This window comes from Spermophilus citellus, assembly GCF_964194105.1.
Source record: "Spermophilus citellus genome assembly, chromosome: 16".
Taxonomy (NCBI): domain Eukaryota; kingdom Metazoa; phylum Chordata; class Mammalia; order Rodentia; family Sciuridae; genus Spermophilus; species Spermophilus citellus.
This window is the reverse complement of record NC_138196.1, coordinates 73835592-73858683: the sequence shown is the minus strand read 5'-3', so window position 1 is coordinate 73858683 and position 23092 is coordinate 73835592. Positions and strand designations below refer to the sequence as shown.

The following is a 23092-nucleotide window of genomic DNA, read 5'->3' as shown; positions in this document are numbered from 1 at the left end:
AATGCAGGGGGCATGTCAGCTGTTGGATGTCAGTGACTGGTGTGCTTCTGTGGAGGAGCAGGGAGGGAGGTGGGGAGTTCTTGGAGAACTCGGGTCCTCTGTGGTGGGAGATCAGACATTTCTACTTGCAGCAGAGCCCTGAGGCCTGTGTCATGTCCAGAGGGTTTGGTGGTCAGTTCCCCAGCCTCATGCTCCCAGGAACTGGACTCCCCAGGAGTGAGGAGCCAAATCCCCTGAGACGGGGGCTTTCCTCACTCAGCCTGTGTGTCTCAGAACAGAGAGTCAGTTGCATTTGATGATGCTTCTAGAACCAGTGACATTTTCTCTAACCAAAGACTTAGAAAAATCGTTGTTTATAACTCAGGATTCCTGAGGCCTTGTTCAATTAAACTTCAAGAAATAATTACAACCTTCAAGCAACTTTATTGAAAGAGAACATAATCAACGGTGTCTTCTGTTAGCATCTTTTGAAATTTCCTCCTGAATCTCCTTGGTTCATAGCTTAACATTTTTCCTTGTTTGTGACCAGGAGGCATACGCTGTACTGGCTTCTGATTTTTAATCCCTTAACATGACTCCATGTTTAAATTTTCATATATTGACACAATCTACATCCTTGTCATTTTTGATAGCTATGTGGCTTTCCCTGGCGTCAACAGCCATCTGGCTGTTCCTCCCCAGGTAAGCTGGAGACAGGCCCAGGCAAGGCTGTCTTCCTGCAGGAATTTGACCGTCGACTGTTTTCACAGTTGCTCTTCTGGAAGTGCTCCTGCCATCCTGCTCTATGGATTTGATTTTGGGGCCTGTGGCCTTTTCACAGTGTGTTTTTTTTTTTTCTTCTTCTGGTTGCTTAGAACGTGGACAGAGAAGGTAATACAATATCAGAAAGGGAGACTAAGTAGTAGTCAATATTTTGCTTTTGTTTTAAATGATAGGGGCCCAACTAGCTTAAGAAGAAGAGAAGAATTGATTGGTTTATATAATATAGAAAAGGCAGGGGTATATTCCAGGGACTTAAGTACAAAGAGGTTTCTGTCTGTCTGTGTGTTTTTCTCTCTTTCTCTCCTTGTCTCTTGTTCTGTTTTTCTATTTCTCAGTGAAGGTGAGATGTGTGTATTCTTATTGCAACCACAAGGCCAGAACTATGGTCCCAGCATATCCACACTCACACCTGGGTGTATCATAACCAGAAAAGAAAAAGAATGCTCTTCCTTGCCTGATCCATTAGGTGCAGTTCATTGCTAGAGCATGGCGGCCAGAAGGAAGGAGTTCCATGGTTGGCCCTGCCTGGGTCAGATGTCCACCTGGGCTCAGGACGTGGTTTACAGCCATTATTAGAGCTGCCTGACCTAAGGAGGAAGTCGGCCATCGCCAGGGGAACTGTTGTTCTGGGCAGAAAGGATAAATCTCCACTAGGTGGTTACAGAATAAACAGAAAGGACAGAAGCTGGTTGATCCTTGATTTTATGAAAATGAGGGTGGTAGTGTCCAAGAGGTGGCACGGGAGGATCAGGCTGTCCATCATGATCCCTGTGGGTGTCAGAAAGCAGTCCTGTGGGTGAAATCCATGCTCCTGTTTCTCAGTGTCATGTCACATTGAACCCACTTAACCAATCCCTGGACCACCAAGAAGACCTCAGAAAGTCAATCCAGAGGAAGTGTTAGAGAGTGTTATTGGCCAAATTATATTGTAATAATACGTGCGGGTATGAATATGTAACGAAACAAATCCCGTCATGTACAACTATAATACACCAATAAATATTGTAGAAAGAAAAAAGAAAACTAATCTAGAGACACTAGGGAGTACTGGAGTCACTTTCTGTGTTCCCACAAACTGTTCTTGCAACCTGTCATCCGTCATTTACACTTCCTGGGAACCTTTTTTCTCCTCCACGAAATGTTCAAATGCCCCATGCCTTTGCCCTGGTCAGAGCTGATGGCTTCCAGCTCTTGTTGGGAGCTGTCTGTCACGGTGTGCTAGCTCTAGGGTGTGTAACCACGCCAGCTGGCCTGAGCTCCATGTCCTGATGGTGAAGTGTGTCTCTTTGGGATTGTTCAGAAAATTAAATGAGATAACAGAATTGGGTACACATAGTAGGTCCTCAATAGATGTGAACTCCTTTTTCTCTGCGTTTGCTTATGCTATAACCAGTAGAGAGACTCGTTGGTTTCCATGGCAGCCACAAGGTACAACCAGATAAGTGGGAATTTGGGAAGGTGACAAGAATTCCGGGCCCAAAAGCCACGTATTTGCCAGCTTTGGAAAGTTTTGGCATCTTGTGGGAGTAATTCACTCCAGTTTTACTCCAGGCTGAACAAATTTGGGAAAGTCTATGTCTAGGAAGGTGTTCATAGTCCAGGCAGGGAAGGGTCCATTGATACTGGTACCTGTGTGCTTTCTCTTGGCTGAGAGAAGGGAATGTCCACACTAACTGAGTATCTCTGTGGGGACAGGATCGTGTGTGTGTGTTTGTGTTTGTGTGTGTGTGTGTGTGTGTTTTCACATGTACTCTTACATGTAACCACAAATCTCCTGGGACCACAGGTGAAGCATTCCTTTCTTCCATGGGTGGCTATAATATAGTGGGGGGTGTTTAAAGCTGAGACCAGGGGATGGGGTACCCCCAACTCAGCTCTGAAACCTTGGCAGATTCCCTCAATCTTTTGCCTGCCTCTGAATCATCTGGAGGCTTGTTAAAGCAGATTGCTGTCCTTGCTTCTAGAATTTCAGGTCTTATACGTCTGAGCTGAGGCCTAGGGAACTTACATTCCTAAGAAGTTCCCTTTGATGCTGATGCAGACCTCACTTTGGAAACCATTAGCTTTTACAGGAAGTGCCTCCTCCCCTCTGGGTGGGTTCTACTCGGGTGGTGGCTCTTTGCATGTCTAGCCCTGATCGTTCCCCCTTTGCTGGGGACCACCAGTGCTCATCAAATAGTGTTGCCAGAGATACCATAAAAAATAGGATGCCCAGTTAAATTTGAATTCCAGATTTAGAAAACTGTTTAGTATAAGTATGTCCTACTTATACTAAAAAAGTATACTTAGGCTAAAAAAAAATCATTGTTTATCTGAGATTCAGATTAACTGGATGTTGTGAATTTAATATGGCAACTTTTTCATCAGATTGGGGGTCAAGTGTCTCTCTCGTCCGACTGCTTTCCTGTGATTGAATAGGCTGCTGCTGCTGCTGATGGAATAAGCCTGAAGAGGGTTTGTGTTTCTCGGACTGATCCACCTCTGCCGGGCACTGGGGTGGGGGTCTTCTCTCTGCCTTGGCTGTGATGGGCTTAGCTGTGCGCATTAGGGTTCTCTTGCAGGATTTCTGCTTTTCTCCCTCCATTTGTTGGTTGATCTCTCCCTCTCCTGCATTCTTCATGCCGTCTCTTTTCTGGGGCCTTTAAAAGGCAGAGATCTGCGTGGAGATGGGGCTGGTCCAGGAAAGGTCTGTGCTCGGTGTCAGGAGTGGAGTCCAAGAGACCATTGGCCTCCTGGAGTATGGGGGAGAGTGACATCTGGCCTGGAGATGGTGCAGCATGACCAGCTGGCTCATGCATTATGAAAGGCTCACGTTGACCTTGGACAGTGTTGCCTACAGGGCCGGGCTGCTGTGTTCTTGGGGCTTGTTCTGTCATGGTGGGAGTTGGAGTGTGTCATGGGCCAAAGGAAGTTGACACCTCTTGATCTCAGATGCTGGCAGAAGGACCCACTACCGTTGAGTCGACTCTATCTGCATTGAGAGGTGACAGGAAACTTGAGCCATCAGAGGCCTCCTGGAGCCTTGGACGTGGCCAGCTCCTAAACACCTCTATTTGTCACCTCTGCTTGCCAAGGTTGACTTGACACTGAGAATGGAGAAATGGACGGACAGACGGCCCAGCTGCTTTGTTTCCCTTTCCTTCGCCTTCCCTTTGCTCTCTGCTGGCCCACGCTCACGCCCTTTCCTCCCTTTGCTCTGAGCCTCCTCTCTGAGGCCCTGGGCACCAGCCATTGGCCTGCTGTGAAGGAAGTAGGCTGCAGCCACAGGGGACCTGGGGGAGCTGTCCCCGTAAGTCACCCTGGTACCTGCAGAAGGGGCTTCGTGCACATTGCCTGGTATCTGGTGTGCCTCCTCCTGTGTCCTCAGTGTGGCGTGGAGAAGCATAGTGATGTCTGGAGGCCAGGGTTTGCCTGGAGGCTGGCAGGCTGCCTCAGATTCCTGATGGTGATAGAGCGGGAGGGAGGAGCTGTCCCCCCGCCCCCCCCAGAGGTGCTCCCATGGCCCTGCACAGGACCCAGACACACTCCAGCACAGGATAAACAGGTATCTTTTTTTCCTTCCATGTAAGACACCAGGACAAACTGCTTTCTGTTTGTACTTGCCAGCAGCAGGCGCAGTGCTGGGGCTCAGACCTGCATAAAGAAGGGAGACGAGGGCGGTGCCTCCTGACTACCCCAGGTGCATGCTCTTTCCAGGTTCTCTCAGGTGCTGTCTTATTGATGATCCTATCCCTGTGAGCGAGACACGCAGGCGCAGCTCTCCCTGCTTGTTAACTGGGGACATTGAGCGTCAGAGATGGGCTACTCAGCCCAAGGTCACACAGCCAAAGTAGGGGGCCAGTCAAGGCCACAATGATGCTCCTCCTTCTCCTAGCAGCTGGGTAGGCCCCTTTGAGCTCACTGGAGCCCCTGGCTGGCCCACCTGGGCTTTGCGCTCCTGGCCTGGTGTTCCTTGGCTGGCTTCCTTCACTCCCTCCTCTCCTCCTGATGCCTGGCCTCTCACTCAGGGAGACATTCTGGTTCCCCAGGGGGCCTTTGCCATGGTCCACCCATTCATGCTCCAGCTCCTTCTCCAGTCTGTGGATCCAGTGACATTTTGAGAGGCCCTGTGGATGTCAAGGCCAGCCATGAGCCCCAGGGTTCCCAGTGTCAGTGGACTGCACAGCTGACCTTGTCAGAGAGCACAAGGCACCCCTGCGCACTGCACACTGCTAGGGGTTGGAGCTGTCTGGGAAGTCGAGCTGGAGCCCTGAGGTCTTCTATGGCTGCCATTGTCCTCAGGAAGGAGGCTGACAGTGACTTCCCGCCCCAGCCTTGGACCCCAGCCTGTAGGCACGGTGCCCTGGCCCCATTGCTGGGATCTCCCTCCTGACTTGTGTTGACATGTGTGCTGTCCCTGTCTTTAGTCTGCCAGTCACATGGCAGGTGTCTGTACCTATTTGGAGCAAGGATGAATGGCTGCCTACCACCCCAGGGTGGTAGGGACCCTGGAGGGTATGGATGAGGAAAGCTGTAGCATCTGCCATTCTGGGGATGTGTGCTCCAGTTGCAGAGACCAAGCAAGGCCATACCGTTAAGTCCCTGTACCATTAAGTTGCTTGAATGTTGTGATTGGAATGCAGAAATGGGAGGAAGTCTCTTGGCTTCCTGGGGAGGGACAGGAGGTGGCCTTGGGAGATGGGAGGTGTATGGTCTGATGGCATTGGAATGGACTCTTGTCTTTTAGCTAAGAGATGGTGCTTGGGTACCTCTTTGGCATGAAGAAAATGGTAACTAGAGACTTTGCTTGGGGCGTAGCAGTCTCCTTGGTCCACACCCTGTGGGCTTTCTCTTGCCCATCTGCAGCCCTGTGATGCAGCCCGATCCTGTCCCCTTGGCTTCTTTGGATTTTGCCAGAGCAAGCAGAGGGAAGAATCTTTGGAAGTGCTGCATTGTTTCCTGGAGTTTGTAACCAAGTAGCAGAATCTGAGTGGCTTCAAATAGCAATGTATTCTCAGGATTCTGAAGGCCAGCAGTCCGAAGTCAAGTAGTCAGTGGGCTGTGTTCTTTCTAAATGCTCAAAGAACCTGCTCTATGATTAGCCCAAAGAATCTGCTCTCTCTTAGCTCCTGGTGTTCCCAGCCATCCTTGGCTCATAGGTGCGTCGCTCTGGTCTCCCCTCTGTGGTACGGTCTCCGGCACGTCTGTGTCTCTGCTCTTCTTATTCAGATTTAGGACCTGCTCTAATCCACCATGACCTCTTCTGAACTTGATTACATCTGCACAGACCGTATTTCTGAACAGTTGCATTCAGCTACTGGAGATGAGGACTTCAACATATTTTTGGAGGGGACACAATTCAACTCCAAACTGACTTGTTTTGGTTTGGTTTGATTTGTCTCCAAATCCCATCTACAAATTAGAGCTTCTGACCCCTCCACCAACCTCTCAGGTCTCTGGAGGTGCAGGGTGTGTGCAGAGGCCCCACCTCCCATCTTTCTCCACTGCCCCCTCTCTGAATTGCTGGCTTGCAGAGTGGGACAGATGCTATCTTGACATGTAAGGCCAAGCTTCATCTTGCAGAGGGTAAGGGCGTGGTTGGGAATGCTGCTTTCCCTGTTTTGGGGGTGGTGGTGAGGAAATAGAGGTGCACTGGTGGATAAGAGGTCTTCCTCTGGAAGATGATGTTACTTTTACAGAGACGCAGGGTGCAGGCTCCGGAAGGACTCCTAAGGACTCACCCATCCTGCACTGGGGACCCACCAGAAAGGGCAGCCACTTGCTGTCAGAGTTCTGGGTTTGAGTCCTGGCTCCGCCGCTCAGTAATTCTGCAGTCTTGGGCTTATTTAGCTTCTCTGAGGCTCCGATTGCTCATTTGTCAAATAGAATAATAATAACTGCTTGTCATACCTCACAGAGTTTCTTTGAGGATTAAATAGGAAAGGACTGATATGAATGTACCTTTTTAAAAATCATGACCTTCTACCAGCTTCAGGGGCCTGATCTCTCCAGAGGGCTTCTTACCTCTCAAAAACATCTTTCGGGCCCCTCCAGGCAGACTGGAATTTGTGTGGAAGCGGGGTGCTCTCAGCCACCTTCCTCTGATACTCCTGGACCTGCGTGGCAGGAGCCCTCCTTAGAAGGCTTCTCTCCTCCCTCAGGCTGGCTCTGCCTCTCTTGCCTCCCCCTCCCTCTTCCTGTCCTTTTCTCCAATGGGACAAAGTTCCAGTGGAGAACCAGGGCAGCTAAATTTGGGGTGCACCTGGGGATGCCTATGCCAGGGCCTTTGTAGTGTGCCAAAGCATGGCCAAGGAGCAAGGTGACATGCGTTTTAGCCTTTTCTGTAGCTGGCTATTGGAGTCCCCAGGGAATCCTGGCTGGGCACCTGGTTCCTGAGGTCCTGTTCTGTGCTCATCATGGGGAAAATGCCACTGAACAAGGCCTCATCACTGCTTATAAGGACTGCTATGAGACTTGGATGAGTGATGTCTGAGACTACCTGGCCAGGAGCCCCCACCTGCCATGGTGGGCAGGGAAATGTGCTCCCCAGCCCAGGCTGATGGTTACCTGTGGCCACTGATGGTAACCACTGGAGCAGAAGGAAGACGTAGTGGGGGTTTCTGTGTGTGTTAGATGTGGGTGCCTCTGATCTGTGCTTCCCCAGAATGCTACCTTTGGGGCTGGGGCTGGGGCTGGGGCTGGACCTGGTCAGACAGTGCCCACCTTTACGCAGCTCAGGTCTGAGAGTGGAGCACAGGGCTGTGCTTCAGCAGTGATGAAGAAGCATCAGAGACGAATGGGTGATGACGTGTTATGTCCTCAGGGGAAGAAAAGGCTGCTTCTGCTGGTGGGACTGGGGTGGCAGTGAGGGTGACTGGGTGGGGGTAGTTGTGACATGATGCAGAGAAGCCCAGGCAGGAATGTTTTGCCCTAAGACATCTTTCCCCTTGGTGGGGGCTGGCCCTTTGAGCTTCAGTCAGATCCTATGAGCGTCTGGGACAGGGGTTATTGAGCCCATTTTGCAGGTGGAAAGATTCACGTGTTGAAGGACTTGGGTAAGATCGTTCAGGTGTGTGGTTGAGCAGAAGGTGGGGCCCAAGTCTCTGGCCCTGGCCTGGGCCACCTCCGTGCACCCAGCCTGTGTCCTCTCTGCATTCTTCTGGTGGACAGAGTCATTGAGAGCGCTGCGACCCGTGGTTCTGAGCTGGCACTCAGTCACTGGCCTTTCCTTAAGCTGTATTACGTGCCCTGTTCTCTAGGAAATCTGTCCCCAAGTTGCCCCCAGCTTGAGGCCCCAGTCTTGGTTCCCCGCTCTTACCCCCTCCCTCCTCCTGACTTCTGGCCCTGGGGAGCTACAGGGAGGAGCTGCTGTGATGTGCTGGCCAGAGGAGGCCAGAACGCCAGACTAAACTGTTTTCTCCGTTGGGTCTTCTCCTGACACCAGGTCCCGGCTGGCGGACTTCCACACCAACTGTCGAGCCTCCTACCGGACCCTTACCAGCTGCCCTGCCGACAATTACCAGGCGTGTCTGGGATCCTATGCTGGCATGATTGGTAAGTTTTCTTGCATTTCTTGGGCTCATGGTGGCTCCTTGCTGCCCCAGCCTTGTGGGGCAGGGGCTACTACCCAGGTCAGGGCTTCTCTGGGACAGATTCAGATAGAACTTTGAGGGGAGCCAGAGGGGATCTAGCTCTTTATGGAGGAGAGCCCTGGTTCTTTATCATGGGGGGAGGGCTCCAGGCACCTATATAGCTTTGGAAGTGAGAAGAAAAGGTGACATTTGTTGCATGGTTCTGACATTCTAAGTACTGTCTTCTTGGGCCTCTCTACAGCTCTTACTAGGGAGGCATTGGCATCCCCATTCTACAGATGAGGAAACTGAGGTTAAAAGTTGGGTGGCCAGCATAGGCTCACCCAGCTGGCAAACCAACCCAGGAAGTAGGCCTTTGTTTTTCTGGTTCTAGAAAAGAGGCTCTGCTCATTGGTGAGGGAGAAAACAAGGGACCCAGTCTTGGACAGAGCTGCTTGGCTCTTCCCTGCTGTTCTGGTGATTGGGAGCTTGGTGTCCTCTGTGCCTCTGGACCCTGCTAACCCCATGGTCACAGAGTTGGAACTTCGAGGTGGGGTGTATGTGCCCTGCCATACCTGGGGCCTGGGGGCCCAAGGGAAGGCCTGACTGCTCATCTCCCCTTCCCTCCTTTCTCCCTGCCCAGGGTTTGACATGACCCCCAACTACGTGGACTCCAGCCCCACGGGCATTGTGGTGTCCCCCTGGTGCAGCTGTCGAGGCAGCGGGAACATGGAGGAGGAGTGTGAGAAGTTCCTCAGGGACTTCACCGAGAACCCGTGCCTCCGTGAGTCTGGCGTGTCCTTCCCTCCCCCACACCCCTGGCTCCCCACCTGCCCCTTGCCCCGGGACCAGGGGCCTGCCTGGGCCTCTGGTATCTCCTCCCTGTGGGGTGGCCAGCGACACACATGGGGCTTCTCTGCCATAGTGCGGCCTGCAGAGACCCCGAGCTCTTGACAATCAGAGCTGCCAGTGGGTCAGCCTCAGTTACCACCAGTGACCTTGAACCTGTGTCGGGTCAAGGCTGAAGGTTTCTGGTCTGTTATCCTGACTGCTTCAGGCAGGTTGCTCTGGGACAGACCCCTGTCATCCCAGGCCTCTGTCATTTCCTCCTTTAATGAGTGTTTCCCCATTGGAACTGTGACTTTAAGTCATCTAACTCCTAATCCAGAGGCCACAGAGAGGAGAGCCGCCCGTCAAGCTCAGTCTGCCTTTGATCTTTGCACCGTGACACCTGTTGCTGACCACCACCTGCAGTCTCCTCCCTCTTTCCTCCTTTCTTCCTTCCATGTGTCTGTCTGTCCATCTGTTCTCTTCCTTTCTGTATGGCACCGGGAATTCAGAAGTAGAGATCCCAGTGCCTGTCATTCAGGAGCGTGCAGCCAGATGGAGGTGAACTGAGAGGCCAAGGTGCAGGGTGAACGGTCCTAGGGTAGAGTTTTGCACAGGGTGTTGCAGGAGCCTGGGGTGGGGACATGTGTCATCCAGGAGGAGGGAGGCCCTGAGGGTTCTCAAAGGTGTCTCCCTTGGTGGATAGTCAGTTGAGGAGCAGAAAGCACCTGCTATCCACCCTGGCAGGGGCCCCAGGCTCCCCAGAAGACCCCAGTTTGTTAGGGAGCTGCACAGCCTGGCCTGAAGCATTGGAGGTGACCACAGTAGGCTGTCTGCCAGGTGAGAGCATCCTCCTCATGGAGGGTCCTGCAGACCTGAGGATTTGGGGTTTCTTAGCCTGCAGGTGGCATGGTGGTGGCGTGGGTGGTTGAAGGAGGTAGGGTAGAGAGAGGATCCACTTGGTCGTGATGTGGAGGTCATGGGGGGTGGGGACATGATTCTGATGGGTGAGGCAGTACAGACAGGACAGTGATAGCTAACTAGAGCGATGGGAGGGGGACAGTGACAAGAGATGGAGTGGAGAGGTCTTTAGGGGTCGGCTCAGCTGGCTGCCAGTGGGCCAGTAGGGAGGCACCACAGGGTTCCTGCATGGGTTTCTATCATGGGGGACTTGGGGACATAGAGGTGACACCTTCATGACAGGTGACACAGGGTGGGGGGCGAGGAGTGTTGGCAGTGGTAGGAAGAGATGCCTGGTGTGGGCTTAGACATAAGGCCTTGGAGGTGCGTTTGGGGCACGGGGGTAGCCATTTTCCTGGATGCTTGGCTATGGGCTTGAGTCTTGGGGACGGAGTCCTGCCTAGGAGCTCTGATGGGTCGGTCCCCAGGGAATTAGAGCTGGTTAGCAGTGTGGGTGGGAGGCCGCCCATGGGAGTGTCAGGTGTGGAGAGGGAGGAGGGCTGAGCTGGGCCCTTGGAATGCCAGCAGCAGGGCTGGAGCATCTCAGTGGCAGCAGAGCCCCGGAGCCTGTGTCTAGGTATCTGCAGTGGGGCCACCTTGGCACCGCTCTCCTCCTGGCTCCCACATGCCCACTTCCTCCTTCTCCTCTGCTCTGAGCCGTCCTGGCCATCGCGTGCGTTTCCTTCCATTCTGGCTTCTCTGTCTCCCTCCAGCTGTTTTCTTCTCTCAGTGTGACTTCGTAGGTCTGAAAGAACCTGAGCTGAGTTGAATCCCTCTGTTACCCTTCGTCCCCAGCTTGGGGCTCTTCCAGGGAGGGTAGTGGTCAGGGTGGGGCGAAGTGATGGAAGTGATCCTGATTTCTATGCACCTACCTGACCCCCACCCCCCAGGGAACGCCATTCAGGCCTTCGGCAACGGCACAGATGTGAACGTGTCCCCCAAGAGTCCTTTACTCCCGGCCACCCAGGCCCCAAAGGTGGAGAAGACTCCTTCTTTGCCAGATGATCTCAGTGATAGCACCAGCCTGGGGACCAGCGTCATCACCACCTGCACATCTGTCCAGGTGAGGGCGTGGCTCTGCCACTCAGGGACTCGGTAGGGGGTGGGGAGAGCAGCAGGGTGTCACCTCAGTGTGGGAGACCACTCACTGGGACCAGTGGGAGCACTGAAGGTCCTTCCTGTAGGTCAGGGGCCCACGAGGCAGGGAGGAGCTGGGAGGTGGTTTTCACCTGTTCGTTCCTAGGCCTTCATCTAGCAAATGCGGGACACTTGCTCATCACAGTGTCACACTGGACACCGCGAGGCACAAGAGAAATGTAGCAGTTACCATTTATCAGCCTTCTGCTAATCACCAGGTCGCATGCTGGGGGAGTCTCTGCTTTTCTTATTGAATTCTCACACAGTCAGGTGTCGGCGTTCTTGTTTCACATGTGGGAAACTGACTAGAGGGGTCCCAAGATCACGTAGCTGATTGGTGTGGAGGATGGCCAAACCCACATCTGACGCCAGAGCTCATGTGTTCACTTGTCCATCCATCTGTCCATCCGTCTATCCATCCATCAATCCATCCACCCACCCAGTCATGTATCCTCTTACCTGTGTGGTTACTTGCTAGGGATACATTGATGAATGAGGTGACAGTCTTATTTTTTGGTCCCATGGCCTTATTGAGGATCAAACAATGAAACCAGCATCAGATGTAGACTGCAGGCAGTGTCACAACAGGGGACACATGGCACTCTGGAGGTGCCATCACTCAGCATCTCTGCTGAGCTACCCTCGTACCACTGCACCCTTCACTCCAGGAGGCTCTTTGCTGAAGGGGTCGGTTCTAGACAGGACAGAAACACACACACACACACACACACACACACAAAGAACAAAGGATTTAGAAGAGAACCTAGTGCAAAATACTAGGGAGGACAGAGGAGGGAGGGAATGATGAGGGTGTGGCTGGTGGGAACAAGGGATGTCTCAGGCAGGAGTTGGCTCTGGTTGGCCAAGAGGTTGGTGGGGAACATTGGCAGCAGCACAGCCCAGATGAAGGTGCAGGAGGAGCGAGACTTGGTGGGAAGGGTGAGGACACCCTCTGAATGGGGTCGCAGTCTCCTGGGATCCCCAGAACCTGGCATTCACAGTGCTGGGATGAGGACTTGAGCTGGTCCCTCCTGGATACCCACCCACCACACCGGGACATGTGTGCTGGTGCCCATCCTGGTCAGAGGCCCAGAAAAGACCACCTCTGACTTTGCCAGCCCTCTCCAACTTCCAGGGAACCCCATATGGACAAGACCACCAGAGAGAGGGCCACAGCCAGAGGGAGAAGTTCGGAGAACAGGACCCGAGGTTGTGTCAAAACTGGACAGAGTGTCAGGGCCTCACCACCCCAGGCTCCTCCACAGTGTCCCTGACACCCACGTCTCTGCCCGCAGCCCTACAACAGGAATGAAAACTCCTCGTTCCCGCATCCACTCCGCCATGGGAAAACCCTGGTGGGGAGCAGATCTGAGAGGGAGTCAGCACAAGGTCGCCGGGGCTCTGTTCCTGGCCCTGCTCAGCCACCAACAGGTTGCAGGGCCCTGGACAAGTTCTTGCCCACTCCAGACCTCTCGTCCCTTAGGTTTGGGAAGGAGATCTTGGAACATACTTCCCGTCCAGACACCTGTGTGCATCCCCAGTAGGCTGCCATCTCTGGAAGCTAAGGCTTCCCCAAGGAAAGAGGAGAGCGAGGAGGGCAGAAATAAAGAAAATTCTCTTCTCTCTAGGATGTACGTAGAGCACACAGCCTCCTCCCGACCAGGCTGCAGCTTCCTGTCCACATTCAGGGACCCCTTTATAGTTATGGGTTCCCATGATTCCCAAGAGCCCCAGCAGGGCCACCACAGAGCCATTCAATCAGAGGTGATCCAAGCTAGCAAAGCTGATGGACAGGACCGAGGTGCAGGCTGGGTGCAGCCATGCCAGCCTCCCGCTGAGCCAGGGACAGGGTTGAGGGCTGAGTCACACTGTAACCCCAACCTGGCATGATCATAAAAGAGACCACAGGGAGACAGAATCAGTGGCCTTTCCCCTCCTGTTTCTGAGAAGGAACCTAAGAAGTGATAGTGGGTGGAGCCTCTTTTGAGGATCTGCTTCTCTCATTTTCCTTCTGAGATAGCTGTCCCAAGTTGTCCTGCCCAGAGTAACTTAGCCAACAGGCCCAAGGAGGACAGTTCCTGGAGCCAGGCCTGCAGGAGCCACCTGCCAGGCAGCATCCCCGGCTGCCTGGTTGACAGCAGCTAACATTTGGGCATCATTGCTCTGTGCAAAGCACTTCCACACACAGCATCTCTGTTCCCCGTGTGAATGGTCCAGCATCACCCCTGGATCCAAACCAAAATCAAGACAAGCCCCCAGATCATAGCCTGCAGAAAACCAGAAGGTAGAAGAAACAATCAGTGCCTGTGTAGCCAACTGCTAAGGCAAGGCAGGGGGTGGAAGGGGATTCAGTGATCGGGCACTGAAGGGTGGGGGCACGGTGTCATGGCTTCATGTCTGTGTCCACAAAGAATCATAATGAGAGTGAGGGCAAGGTCGGCTGTGTCCGCATCTTCCTAGAGGATGCCCTACTAGGACCCTGGTAAGGCCCAGAGGAACAGGAGGACCACAACCAGAGCACGGTCACGTGACAGGCGGCACAGCCCTGACCAGCCAAACTGCCCACGGCTGTAATATAAAATTGAGCCTCTGACCCTGCCATGCCTGCACCGTGTGTAATGTCCTCGCCTTGCCCTTCACCCCACTGGCTTGTGGAGCAGGGCACCTGGCAGGCAGGCCAGTCTCGGACACTCGTCCAAGGCCTTTGTTTCTGAAGCCTTGGACGCTTCCCAAGGAATAGGCCCAGAGATGAGTGAGCAAGACGCTGACCCTGGGCACCTTCCAGCTCCTCTGAGTGACACACTCCTTCCCCGCTCCGCCCCTTTGCCCGGTGAGTCCTGGTCACATGTTCCCTCTCGGGGTTGTCATCCCTGATTCTGTCCATGCAAAGTTGCCCTCTGCCTTACTTCGGACTCCAGCTTTGCCTCACCAGAAGATGTGTTTCCCTTTCTCCTGTTGGACCAGTGTCCCTGGAGGCCTTGATGGCCTTGCCATCCCCTTTGTGCCACCTTGAACAAGGAGTGCACAGGATATGGCGCGGAGAAGGGGCTCCACATAGTCTGGAGGAGTCCGCAGTGCATTTGGTTTGCTGGGCTTGCTGCTGTCTCGGGTGGAGGGTCTGGGGCTTTATGCTTCATGCTGAGCTCCACCCACTGGGTGCCTCCAGGTACCTTCAGGTGGAGGGGTGGAGGAGCAAGATGGTTTGCAGTCCAGGGTGTAAGAAGATTGGTCACGAGGCTGTTCGGTCTTGGGGACCAGAGCAGTGTGGTGGGGCCTGGGGAAGGCTGGTGGAGGGTTGGGGCTCTGCCAGGCTGTGGCCCATTCCACCATCCCTGACATTCCCCTGGGTTGCTTTGGGCCCAGAATGACGGTCTCATCAGATTCGCTGGACTCTCCCCTTTCCAAGGGCTGAGGAGGACTAGCGACATGAGTCCTCTTTGCTCTGCTGGTCTCTGCCAGCCACTCTCCACTCTTTCCCTTGATGCTGCCAGTCATCTTGGGACAATAGAAGCGAGTTTGAGGGTTGCCCTAGGGATTGCCTCACACTGAAGCAGACTTAGCAGCCAGAAGCCAGTTCTCTCCTCCGTCCTCTACTGCCTGCAAAGGCCTCTTACCCAGTACACAGACCTGTGGATGCCAGAGCAGGGGACCGAGTGGCCGATAGTGCATGCATTCTAACTGCGTGCCACTCTATCCTGGGCACTGAGGTCAATAAGCTCAATCAGCCAGTTCCATCCTTGTGCCAGGAGGATGCCAGGAGGCCCTGCTCAAGTGATGGTGAGGGTGAAGGAGATTGGCACCAAAAGAATGAATAAAGTGAGTCTCAGGAGGATGGGGTGGCTTCAGCGGGGAGCAGACACCAAGGGCTGATGGGCAACGGAACCTGCTGCCAGACCTGGGAGAATCGCCTTGACTATGTGTAGGTGGAGCTGGGGTTGGAGTGGGCGAGGGTGTCCCAGGAGGAGGGCCAGCAGGAGCCAGTGCCTGGAGGCAGATGGCAGAGCCCTCTGTGGAAGAGTCACCTAGAGTAGGTGGGGGCTGGCTGGCCAGGGAGAGCCACTGGAGGGTCAGGGTCCCGATTTCAAAAATTGAAAAATATTTGATTTTTGGATTTGAGTGTGGGGACGGGAAATGGAAGTGGAGGGGGAGGAAGAGGTGACAGTCACTGGGGGTGGGCATGTACAGGAGAGATGGGCTAGGGACAGGCTCATGGGGTATAGATGAGGGCAGAGGCCAAGGTTTGTGGGTGGGGTCAGGGACAGAAGCAGGGGACTCAGGAGAGATCTGGCCAGTGCTGTCTGTGCAGCAGGATAGCACTGCTGGACTTCAGAGCACCTGCGCCAGGCCAGTGAGATTCTGGGACTGCCACACCAGGCTTTGGGGGCAGCGTGGGGAAAGAGGTGGGCAGGGCAGAGGAGGAAGACTGCTTCTTTCAAACTTCCTGGCTCAGGACCTTTCTGGGAAAAGCTTCTAGAAGGGTGAAGCTTGCCTTGTGCCATCCTGGTTCATGGCCAGGCCCCTTCCCTAGTGCTAACTGCTCCTGTCACTTCTTTCATGCTTCTGATGCCCCACAGTGCAGCCCACTGGGGCCAGCTCTTCCCACACTGTCCCTCTACTGGCCTCTGTGTCACAGGATTGCTGTTAGAAGCCCTGTGTGCTGCCGTCCCAGCAGCCTGGGCCTGTTGCCTTTGGAATCCCGTCATTCACACACCCCAAGTCTGTCTCAGGGGTATGAGTGGCTCAGCACAGGGTCAGGGACTAGAGTTACCCATGCACAGCGGCACAGGGAGAGCTGGACACTGGGGTGGCCTTGACAGGGGCCGTGGCCCCAGAAGACTGCCCCCGGCCTGGGGGCTTGGGGAAGGATGGCAGCCTTCTCTTCTCTTCCTGGGTATTTAATTGGCCTGGAGGTGACTACAGGGAGGTTTATTTTTCTGTTTGGTGTGAACCCCTCAAGGGCAGGGTTGAGACCTGCTGGTGAGAAGGGCATCCCCAACTGGTGAGGGAGGGAGGTAGAGGTCTGAGCATCTGGTGTTGGGGCATTAGACGGCAGACTTTCTTTCTGCACCTCCCCACCCACGTTTCACTTTCAGAAAAGTCAGTTGCTGGCTGGACGCCCCTACTGTTCCATGTCTAGGAGTGGCCGGGGTCTCCGGTTGGCTGTGGGGGAGGTTAACACAGCCTTCATGTCTGCTCTGTTTCCTGGAGTCAGGTGGGATGGGGACTCCTAAGGCCCTTTGCTTCCCCCACTGTCACCTGCTGCAAAGAGGCTGGAGGAAGTGGGGGTGGTGGGGGGAGAAGGCAGGAGGCTGCTCTGTCACCTCTCCTCACTGGCAGGCCCCAGGCTGCTGGCTTGCCTGGGTCTCACCTTATCCCCTGCCCCCTTGATTGCGTTGCTCCTGGGCCCTGCCTTGGGGTGAAAGCTGTGCTTGGCTCACTTCTTGCTTTGTGTAGTGAACAGTGAGCCTTGGTTTTGTGGGGAGCCTTGTTGTCCTATATGCCCTTTCTCTGGTTTAGTGAGCCACGCGTGCCTCCTGTCTTGTCTAGCTGAGGAAACTGAGGCACGATAGACTTACCCGGGTGACTGGCAGGACGGGAACTTGGGTGCAGGGCTCTGGCCTCTCGAGCTTTTGCTTTTCATTCGGTTTCCGGGCTGCCTTGGATCAAGGGGTTGATCTGTGGGTCCAAGGACTAGGACCCTGCACTGAGGAAATTCTATAAACTAGAGGTCACAGTACTTGGCGAAGCTGTTCAGGGCAGTGAGGGGAAGCCTGCTGGGTACCCTGAGCTTCCTGGGTGTGGTGGTCAGCCCTGGGGGCCTACAGAACTGGACATCCATAGGTTCAGAAGGACTCTCGCTCTCATTTTTCCTGTGTGGTATTTGTGGATCCCCACTCCCCTCTCCTGTCACTGGGGGACCTGACGGGGCCTGCTCATTCTGGGGAGCAAGATCCAAGCCCAGGCCGGTGCTCCAGAGGGCGTTACCATTCAGATTTTGTCTCACACACCTGGCTGGGCTTGGGGCTCAGAGGCTTTTCTGGCTTCTGTGTTCAGGTTGACCTTGACATAGGAACCTGCGGAACTGACATTGTCTGGGTCCATCTTTGACCTTGGGCCTGCCTCAGAGCTCATGTCCATCATCACAGATTGTTGTACTGGCTTCACCTTAAAGGACATCATAGGCAATCGACCACCCGGACATCTGGTCAGCTAAACAAGGCCCCAGCTTTAAAGCAATAGACTTAAAATATAATTTTGCATGTCACGATAGTACATAAGACAAGTAACAGCAGCTTTGATTGGGAGTGGGGCTGTCTGCCTCTGTGATTCCCACATGGACCCGGGGACTGGGACACAGGGACAAACCAGGGTCCCTCAAAGGGGACAGGACAGAACAGCCACCCCTGACACTTACAGAGGAAGCCATATTGGGTATAAGTAGCTGCTGGACCACATGTATCACAGGCGGGGATGGATATAACCGACTGAGGATTGGTGCAGGGGTCGGGGAGGACAGGTGGGACACATGATAACAGCACAGCCTCCAAGCTGGGGCAAGCGGTGTTCTGTCCCTGCAGTGGTCTCCCTGGAGTGGTATAATGTCCCAAGGAGGAGAATCTAGTGGTTGGTCTGGAAGGACCGAAGGGAATATGTCCCATGGAGGAAAGCAGTTGGTACCACCTCTTGGCACCTGGAGACACAGGTACCTGGTCTTGAATAGGATCCTCTTGGGTTGAGTCTGGTTCCATTCCTGCTGTGCTAATCACCACATTTCTGTCTCTACCACTGGCAGTGACTGCTTTTGGCCAGGGTCTCTGTGTGACAGCTGGGGCCTTGTTTAGCTGACCAGATGCATGGGTGGTCGATTGCCTACGATGTCCAAAGAATTATGGATACTTTTGGCCAAGAGTCGTGATTTAGGCATAATTTCTTGGGCTTCCCAGTTGCTCCTGGCAGCCAGAGCTTCCCCACAAGTGCCTTGGGAACTAAGCCATCTGAAGGGCCATATCCCCCAGCTGGTTCCCATGGGTCTCTCTCATGATGGTGGTAACAAAGCACTGTTCTTCATGCACACTCTGTGGTCCTGCTTCCAAGTAGTTATGCCAGGGCAGAGAATCCTGGAATGACCACGATGCCAACCTGCCCTTCTCATTCTTCATCTTGTCTACAGAGTTCCCAGGTGCTGCACATCTGTTTGGGAGTGAAAATGGCCTGGCACATTTTCTAGCTGTCCACCTAACATGTACCAGTGGCAGACATCACTAATCAATCACAATTTTTTTTTTCTCTCCTGAGCCCAGATGCGGGCTCATGATCTTTGTCCATAGAGCCTTCCTGGAGTGATGGCAAAAATTACAGGAGCTGGCTCTCAGATGCCATCTCTGGTCTGATGCATTAATTCATTTATTCATTCATGCATGCATGTGTCTACTAAAACACTAATTGAGCTGTGAGCCAAATCACAGCTCAGTGCAAGGAAAGGAGATCTGGTCCCTGCCTTTGAGGAGCTCTGAGTAGGCAGACAGACATGCAGACAGCTAGTTCTTACAGAATGCTGCAAACTGGATAGCAAGGTTTAGAGCTCAGTTTCCCAGGAGCCCTGAGGAGCCAGGAGTTAATTGATGAGGACTTCAGGGGTGCAGGGGCTCAGTAGAGGTCTTTATTATGCACCTTCAGCTTAGCAGTGCTAACAGTGATGGCATTGTTATAGCAGGGCCTTATTGGAGTCGCTAGTGGAAGCCAGGCCAGAAAAAGCATGGTGCCTTCTCCTAACTAGTGCTTCTCTCCCACAGGAGCAGGGACTGAAGGCCAATAACTCCAAAGAGTTAAGCATGTGCTTTACAGAGGTGAGTAGGGGCAGGAAGGGGGTGGGTAGGTGCAGGAAACTGGGGGTTGTTTTCTAGGCGAGCCTTGAACTTAGAACTCTAGAATCCAGTTGCTGGGCCAGCTGATCTTCTGACCCCTCCTGGACTGAGTGGGCACTCCCTTTTCTGGGGTGGGCCTGGGGAGTGCAAAGGCTTTAGTCAGGACCTGTGGCTATCTCCTTGAGGGAGAGACCCTCCCATACTTTCCTTATCTTTAAAGACAAACATATTGAGCGAGCACCTGCTCAGCACTGGTCCTGTGATATTTATTAGATACAGAAATGAAAAAGGACACGGTCCCTTCCTTGAAGAACTCCCCCCCCCCCACACACACATAGGAGTGCATATGCCACCATGGTAGCTTAGGTGAGAAGATGGTCAAAGATTCTGCAGAAGGAGAGAGTGGCTCAGTCAGAGACGCGTAGGGAAGGATTCGTGGAGGAGGAGTTTCAGAAATGGGGAGAAAGTGGCTTCCCTTTCGTCTCCTCTCCAGAGGCAAGTCCTTGTGGACCTTGGAGCTTCTCCTTGGGGGTCTTTATGCCATCTCCCTCCCACAGGATGTACAGCATCCTCCGCCCTGAAGCAGGGAGGTGCAGCCTGTTCTCTGGGGACTTCTGTTCACTTGTCCTGACCTGAGGGCTGGGAGCCCAGAGGGGACAGAGCATCACTTTGTTCCTGCCCTTCCCTTCGAAGCCTGGCTCTGCCTTCAGAGTGCAAGGGAGGGTGTCCGGTGGCCAGGGAGGGCAGGGCTGGAGGAGGCTGGAGCCGAGGCCACTGACGGGATTTTTGTTGTTTTCTCTGTCTTCCCTTCTGCCGTGGACTCAGCTCACGACCAACATCATCCCAGGGAGCAACAAGGTGATCAGACCTAACTCAGGCCCCTGCAGAGCCAGGCCTTCGTCGGCCTTGACCGTGCTCCTGCTCCTCTTGCTGAAGTGGGCCTTGTAGGCCCTGGGAACGCATCTCAAGATCTCCACCCACGGCACAGAGGAGAGCTCCCGCCGGGCAAAGTGGAAACGCTCCCAGACACACACACACCCCTTGCAAAAAAATCCCCCCACCTTGTCTCTGAACCTGTCTCCTCCCAGGTTCCTTCTCTGGAGAAGTTTTTCTAAACCAAACAGACCAGCAGGTGGGGAGCCTGAGAGCTGCCCAAAGGTCCCCTGGCTTCAGGGACACTCGGCCCTGAGGGGCACAAGGCTCTAGAAATGCCCTTCACTGTCTCCTGGTGTTTTTCTCTCTGGACCCTTCTGAAGTAAGAGACCAAGCTGAGACCCCCACTGCCGAAGGGACTTGTGCTGTGCCCAATGCAGGCTGGGGACAGGACAGTGGCAACTGCTCTGGAGCTGCCCACTCTGGGGACCTGCTGGGGGACCAGCGAGGGCATCGGTCAGGGGGGAAATGGAGCTGGCCACGTGCCTCCAGTTGGGCCCTATCAGCCCTCCCCTTGGCTTCAAGGATGGAGATAGCCTGTCCTCCCCCACTGCCCTCAGGGTGGGTCTGTGTGTGCGTGGAGCCCCTGTGGCAGCGCTGGGTCCTCCTGGCTGTAGGGCCTGTGGGGCTGGGGCCTCTCGGCCTGCCTGGGAGTTCCCCTGCAGGGAGGGAGCAAACCCTGGGCACCAGGAAGCCGCTTCCTCCTTGGTGGCAGGAATTTTGAAGTCAAAGAGAAATGATGCTTCGGTGGCTTCTCTGTTTCTTGTGGGTCCATTTGGCGAGCCTTCCCCTTGGGGACCGCTGAAGTGGGCAGAAGAGGCCACAGTTGGACGTGTGTCTGCAACACTCTGGTCTCGAGCTCGCTCCTCCTCTCTCCTGCCCCTCCTCATTTCCACCCTCTTTCCTCATTCTGGAGACATCGTCAGCTGTGTCCACTAGGCCCCTTCTCTCCACATGTGTATATACATGTCCACGTACCTATATCCTGTGCTTTCCTTTTTCTTTCCTTTTTTTAAGAAACAAAACTATCGAAATAATACCCCACAGATGAGCGAAAATGTATTATTGTAAAGTTTATTTTTTTTAATAATGTTGTCTATAAAGGAAAAAAAGGAAATCGACCCGGGAGCCCCGCTGCGGTTGGGCTCGCGGGCCGTGGCCGGGACTCCTGATGCGCATCACGCTTAACCAAGGCTCCAATAAAATACTAGGAAGCAAAGTTGCCTCATGCCTCACTGCTGTGTGCCTTCGCCCCCCCTGCGTTCCTGGCCCCTGCTGCCTGCTGGGTGTTCCTAATGGGGCTGGGGACATTCATGTGTATGTGCATGTGTGTGTCCACTTGGACCCCAACAGGTCTTGCCCGTGTGTCCCAGGGTCGGTGGATGATGATCCCATGCAGTGATTTCATACTTGCAGGTTTGAGGGTCTCAGCTAGGCTGTTGTGGGGTCTTGTTCTCTCCTACCTCGCCTTCCCGGTTAGTTAGAGTGCTTGTTGCTCCCCGACAGGGAAAGGAGAGGTGGCCGTTAGCAGGGAGTGGTGGCTTGTTGTCACCTTGGGTATGGTTTGCCTTGTGTAGAGTGGAGGGCGTCTCTCCCTGGGACCCCTGGGCTGATCCAGGTGTGTCATGGAGAAGGCAGGGACCTGGCCTCCTGGTTCCCATCAGAGAAGGAAGACCACTATCAGTGTTTGAGTCCAAGAGAACAATCCATCCATCCTTCTATTTGCCACCCAGTCTTCCCAGACACTGGGCCTGCCGTGTTCTTCTGGAGATTCTCCCTGGAGAGCAGCAGGGTGTACTTGTGTGTGCACACATGTCTGTGTGTGCCCGCACAAGGTGGCAGGAGGGAGAGGGGAAGGCTGGCCTGTGCCTTCAGGGCTTCCTGTGATCCCGTCTTGTCACTCCTGGTGCTGGGATGTCATTTTCCAGCCTCCTGACCCTGGGTCCAATCAAACAGCTTTGGTTTCTGGTTGCACATGTGTCAGAAACATCTGCTCACGGTGGTCACGCTGCAGCAGATTGTGTTCCAGCCTCTGCCTGGAGGGAGGACAGTGAGCAGCCATCTCTCTTCCCAGCCTCTGCTGGCCTTACTGCAGGACAGGATGACTGATGTCCACCTGGAATTCTGTGTTCCTTGCAAATAGGAGAGACTGGCTAGTTCAAACAGGGACTTATTGGGAGGTTTGGGAGGAGGTTCCCAGAGGGAAGGACCAGGGCACAGCTGAAGGGTTAGAAGGCAGGATCTACAGGGTCAGTGACCAGTGACCAGCAACTGTTGTCTACTGGCTGGATGGGGCCTTACGCCTTCCCCCCACTATTCTTGGGGGGGAGAGGGGGGATGTGTCATGACCGACGTTCCTAACAGGAAGTAAGCCCTTGGGCTAGGTAAGGGGGCAGGTATCCCACAAGGAAATTGAGGCACCATCATGACGGAGGAATGGACACTGGGCAGCTCTACTCTGGCTGACAAGATTTCCTCATCCATGCTGACAGTTTATTATTAAGCAATTATTCCTTTGCTTGAGAAGATTGCCAATTTTTGTGTTCCTCTAAAAATATGTAAATAAGTCTGGGAAGAATCTAATGTCCCTATCTTAATGTTAATTGATTTAATGATGAGAATGACCCTTAGTAACATTAGGACATTTGGGCCTAGAAGTTGAGACTGGGGTTGGGGAACAGACAAGGGCAGAGAAACAGGAGTGGGACCAGGAGCAAATTGGCAGGGACCACCAGGGATAGATTTTAATTGGTAGTTATTTTGGGCAGAACACACCCATGTGCAGTACAGACTCTGTGCACTGAGCTCAGTCAGCAAGGGGTGTAGGCTGGCTTCCTTCGCTGCCACGGCTCATCTGGGGCGTTCATCTGTCTGCCAGGCCATCTTAGCTTGTGCTCTGGCCCCAGTACGTTGCCAAATCAGAAGCCACATAGGAGTGTTCCTCTCTTTGTCGGGGAAACGTCCAGCATGGGCAGTTATGCCCAGGCAGGAGCATAGACAGCTTTCTGCTGGCCCTTGCCTCCATGGCCCTCCTCTTAATTCATGGGGGCCACTCAG

General features: G+C 53.9%; 1 protein-coding gene across 2 annotated transcripts in view; it reads left to right on the top strand.

Annotated features, from left to right (window-relative positions):
* The window catches only part of GFRA2 (GDNF family receptor alpha 2), an 85081-nt gene extending 63823 nt beyond the window's left edge, over positions 1-21258 (top strand). For both annotated transcript variants that reach the window (XM_081269814.1, XM_081269813.1), the window contains 5 exons: positions 8186-8295; positions 8956-9096; positions 10991-11163; positions 19031-19084; positions 19928-21258. In XM_081269814.1, coding sequence (XP_081125940.1) covers positions 8186-8295; positions 8956-9096; positions 10991-11163; positions 19031-19084; positions 19928-20050 — 601 coding nt within the window. In that variant the 3' untranslated portion in view covers positions 20051-21258. The remainder of the gene's footprint in view (positions 1-8185; positions 8296-8955; positions 9097-10990; positions 11164-19030; positions 19085-19927) is intronic.
* The last annotated feature ends 1834 nt before the right edge of the window (positions 21259-23092 follow it).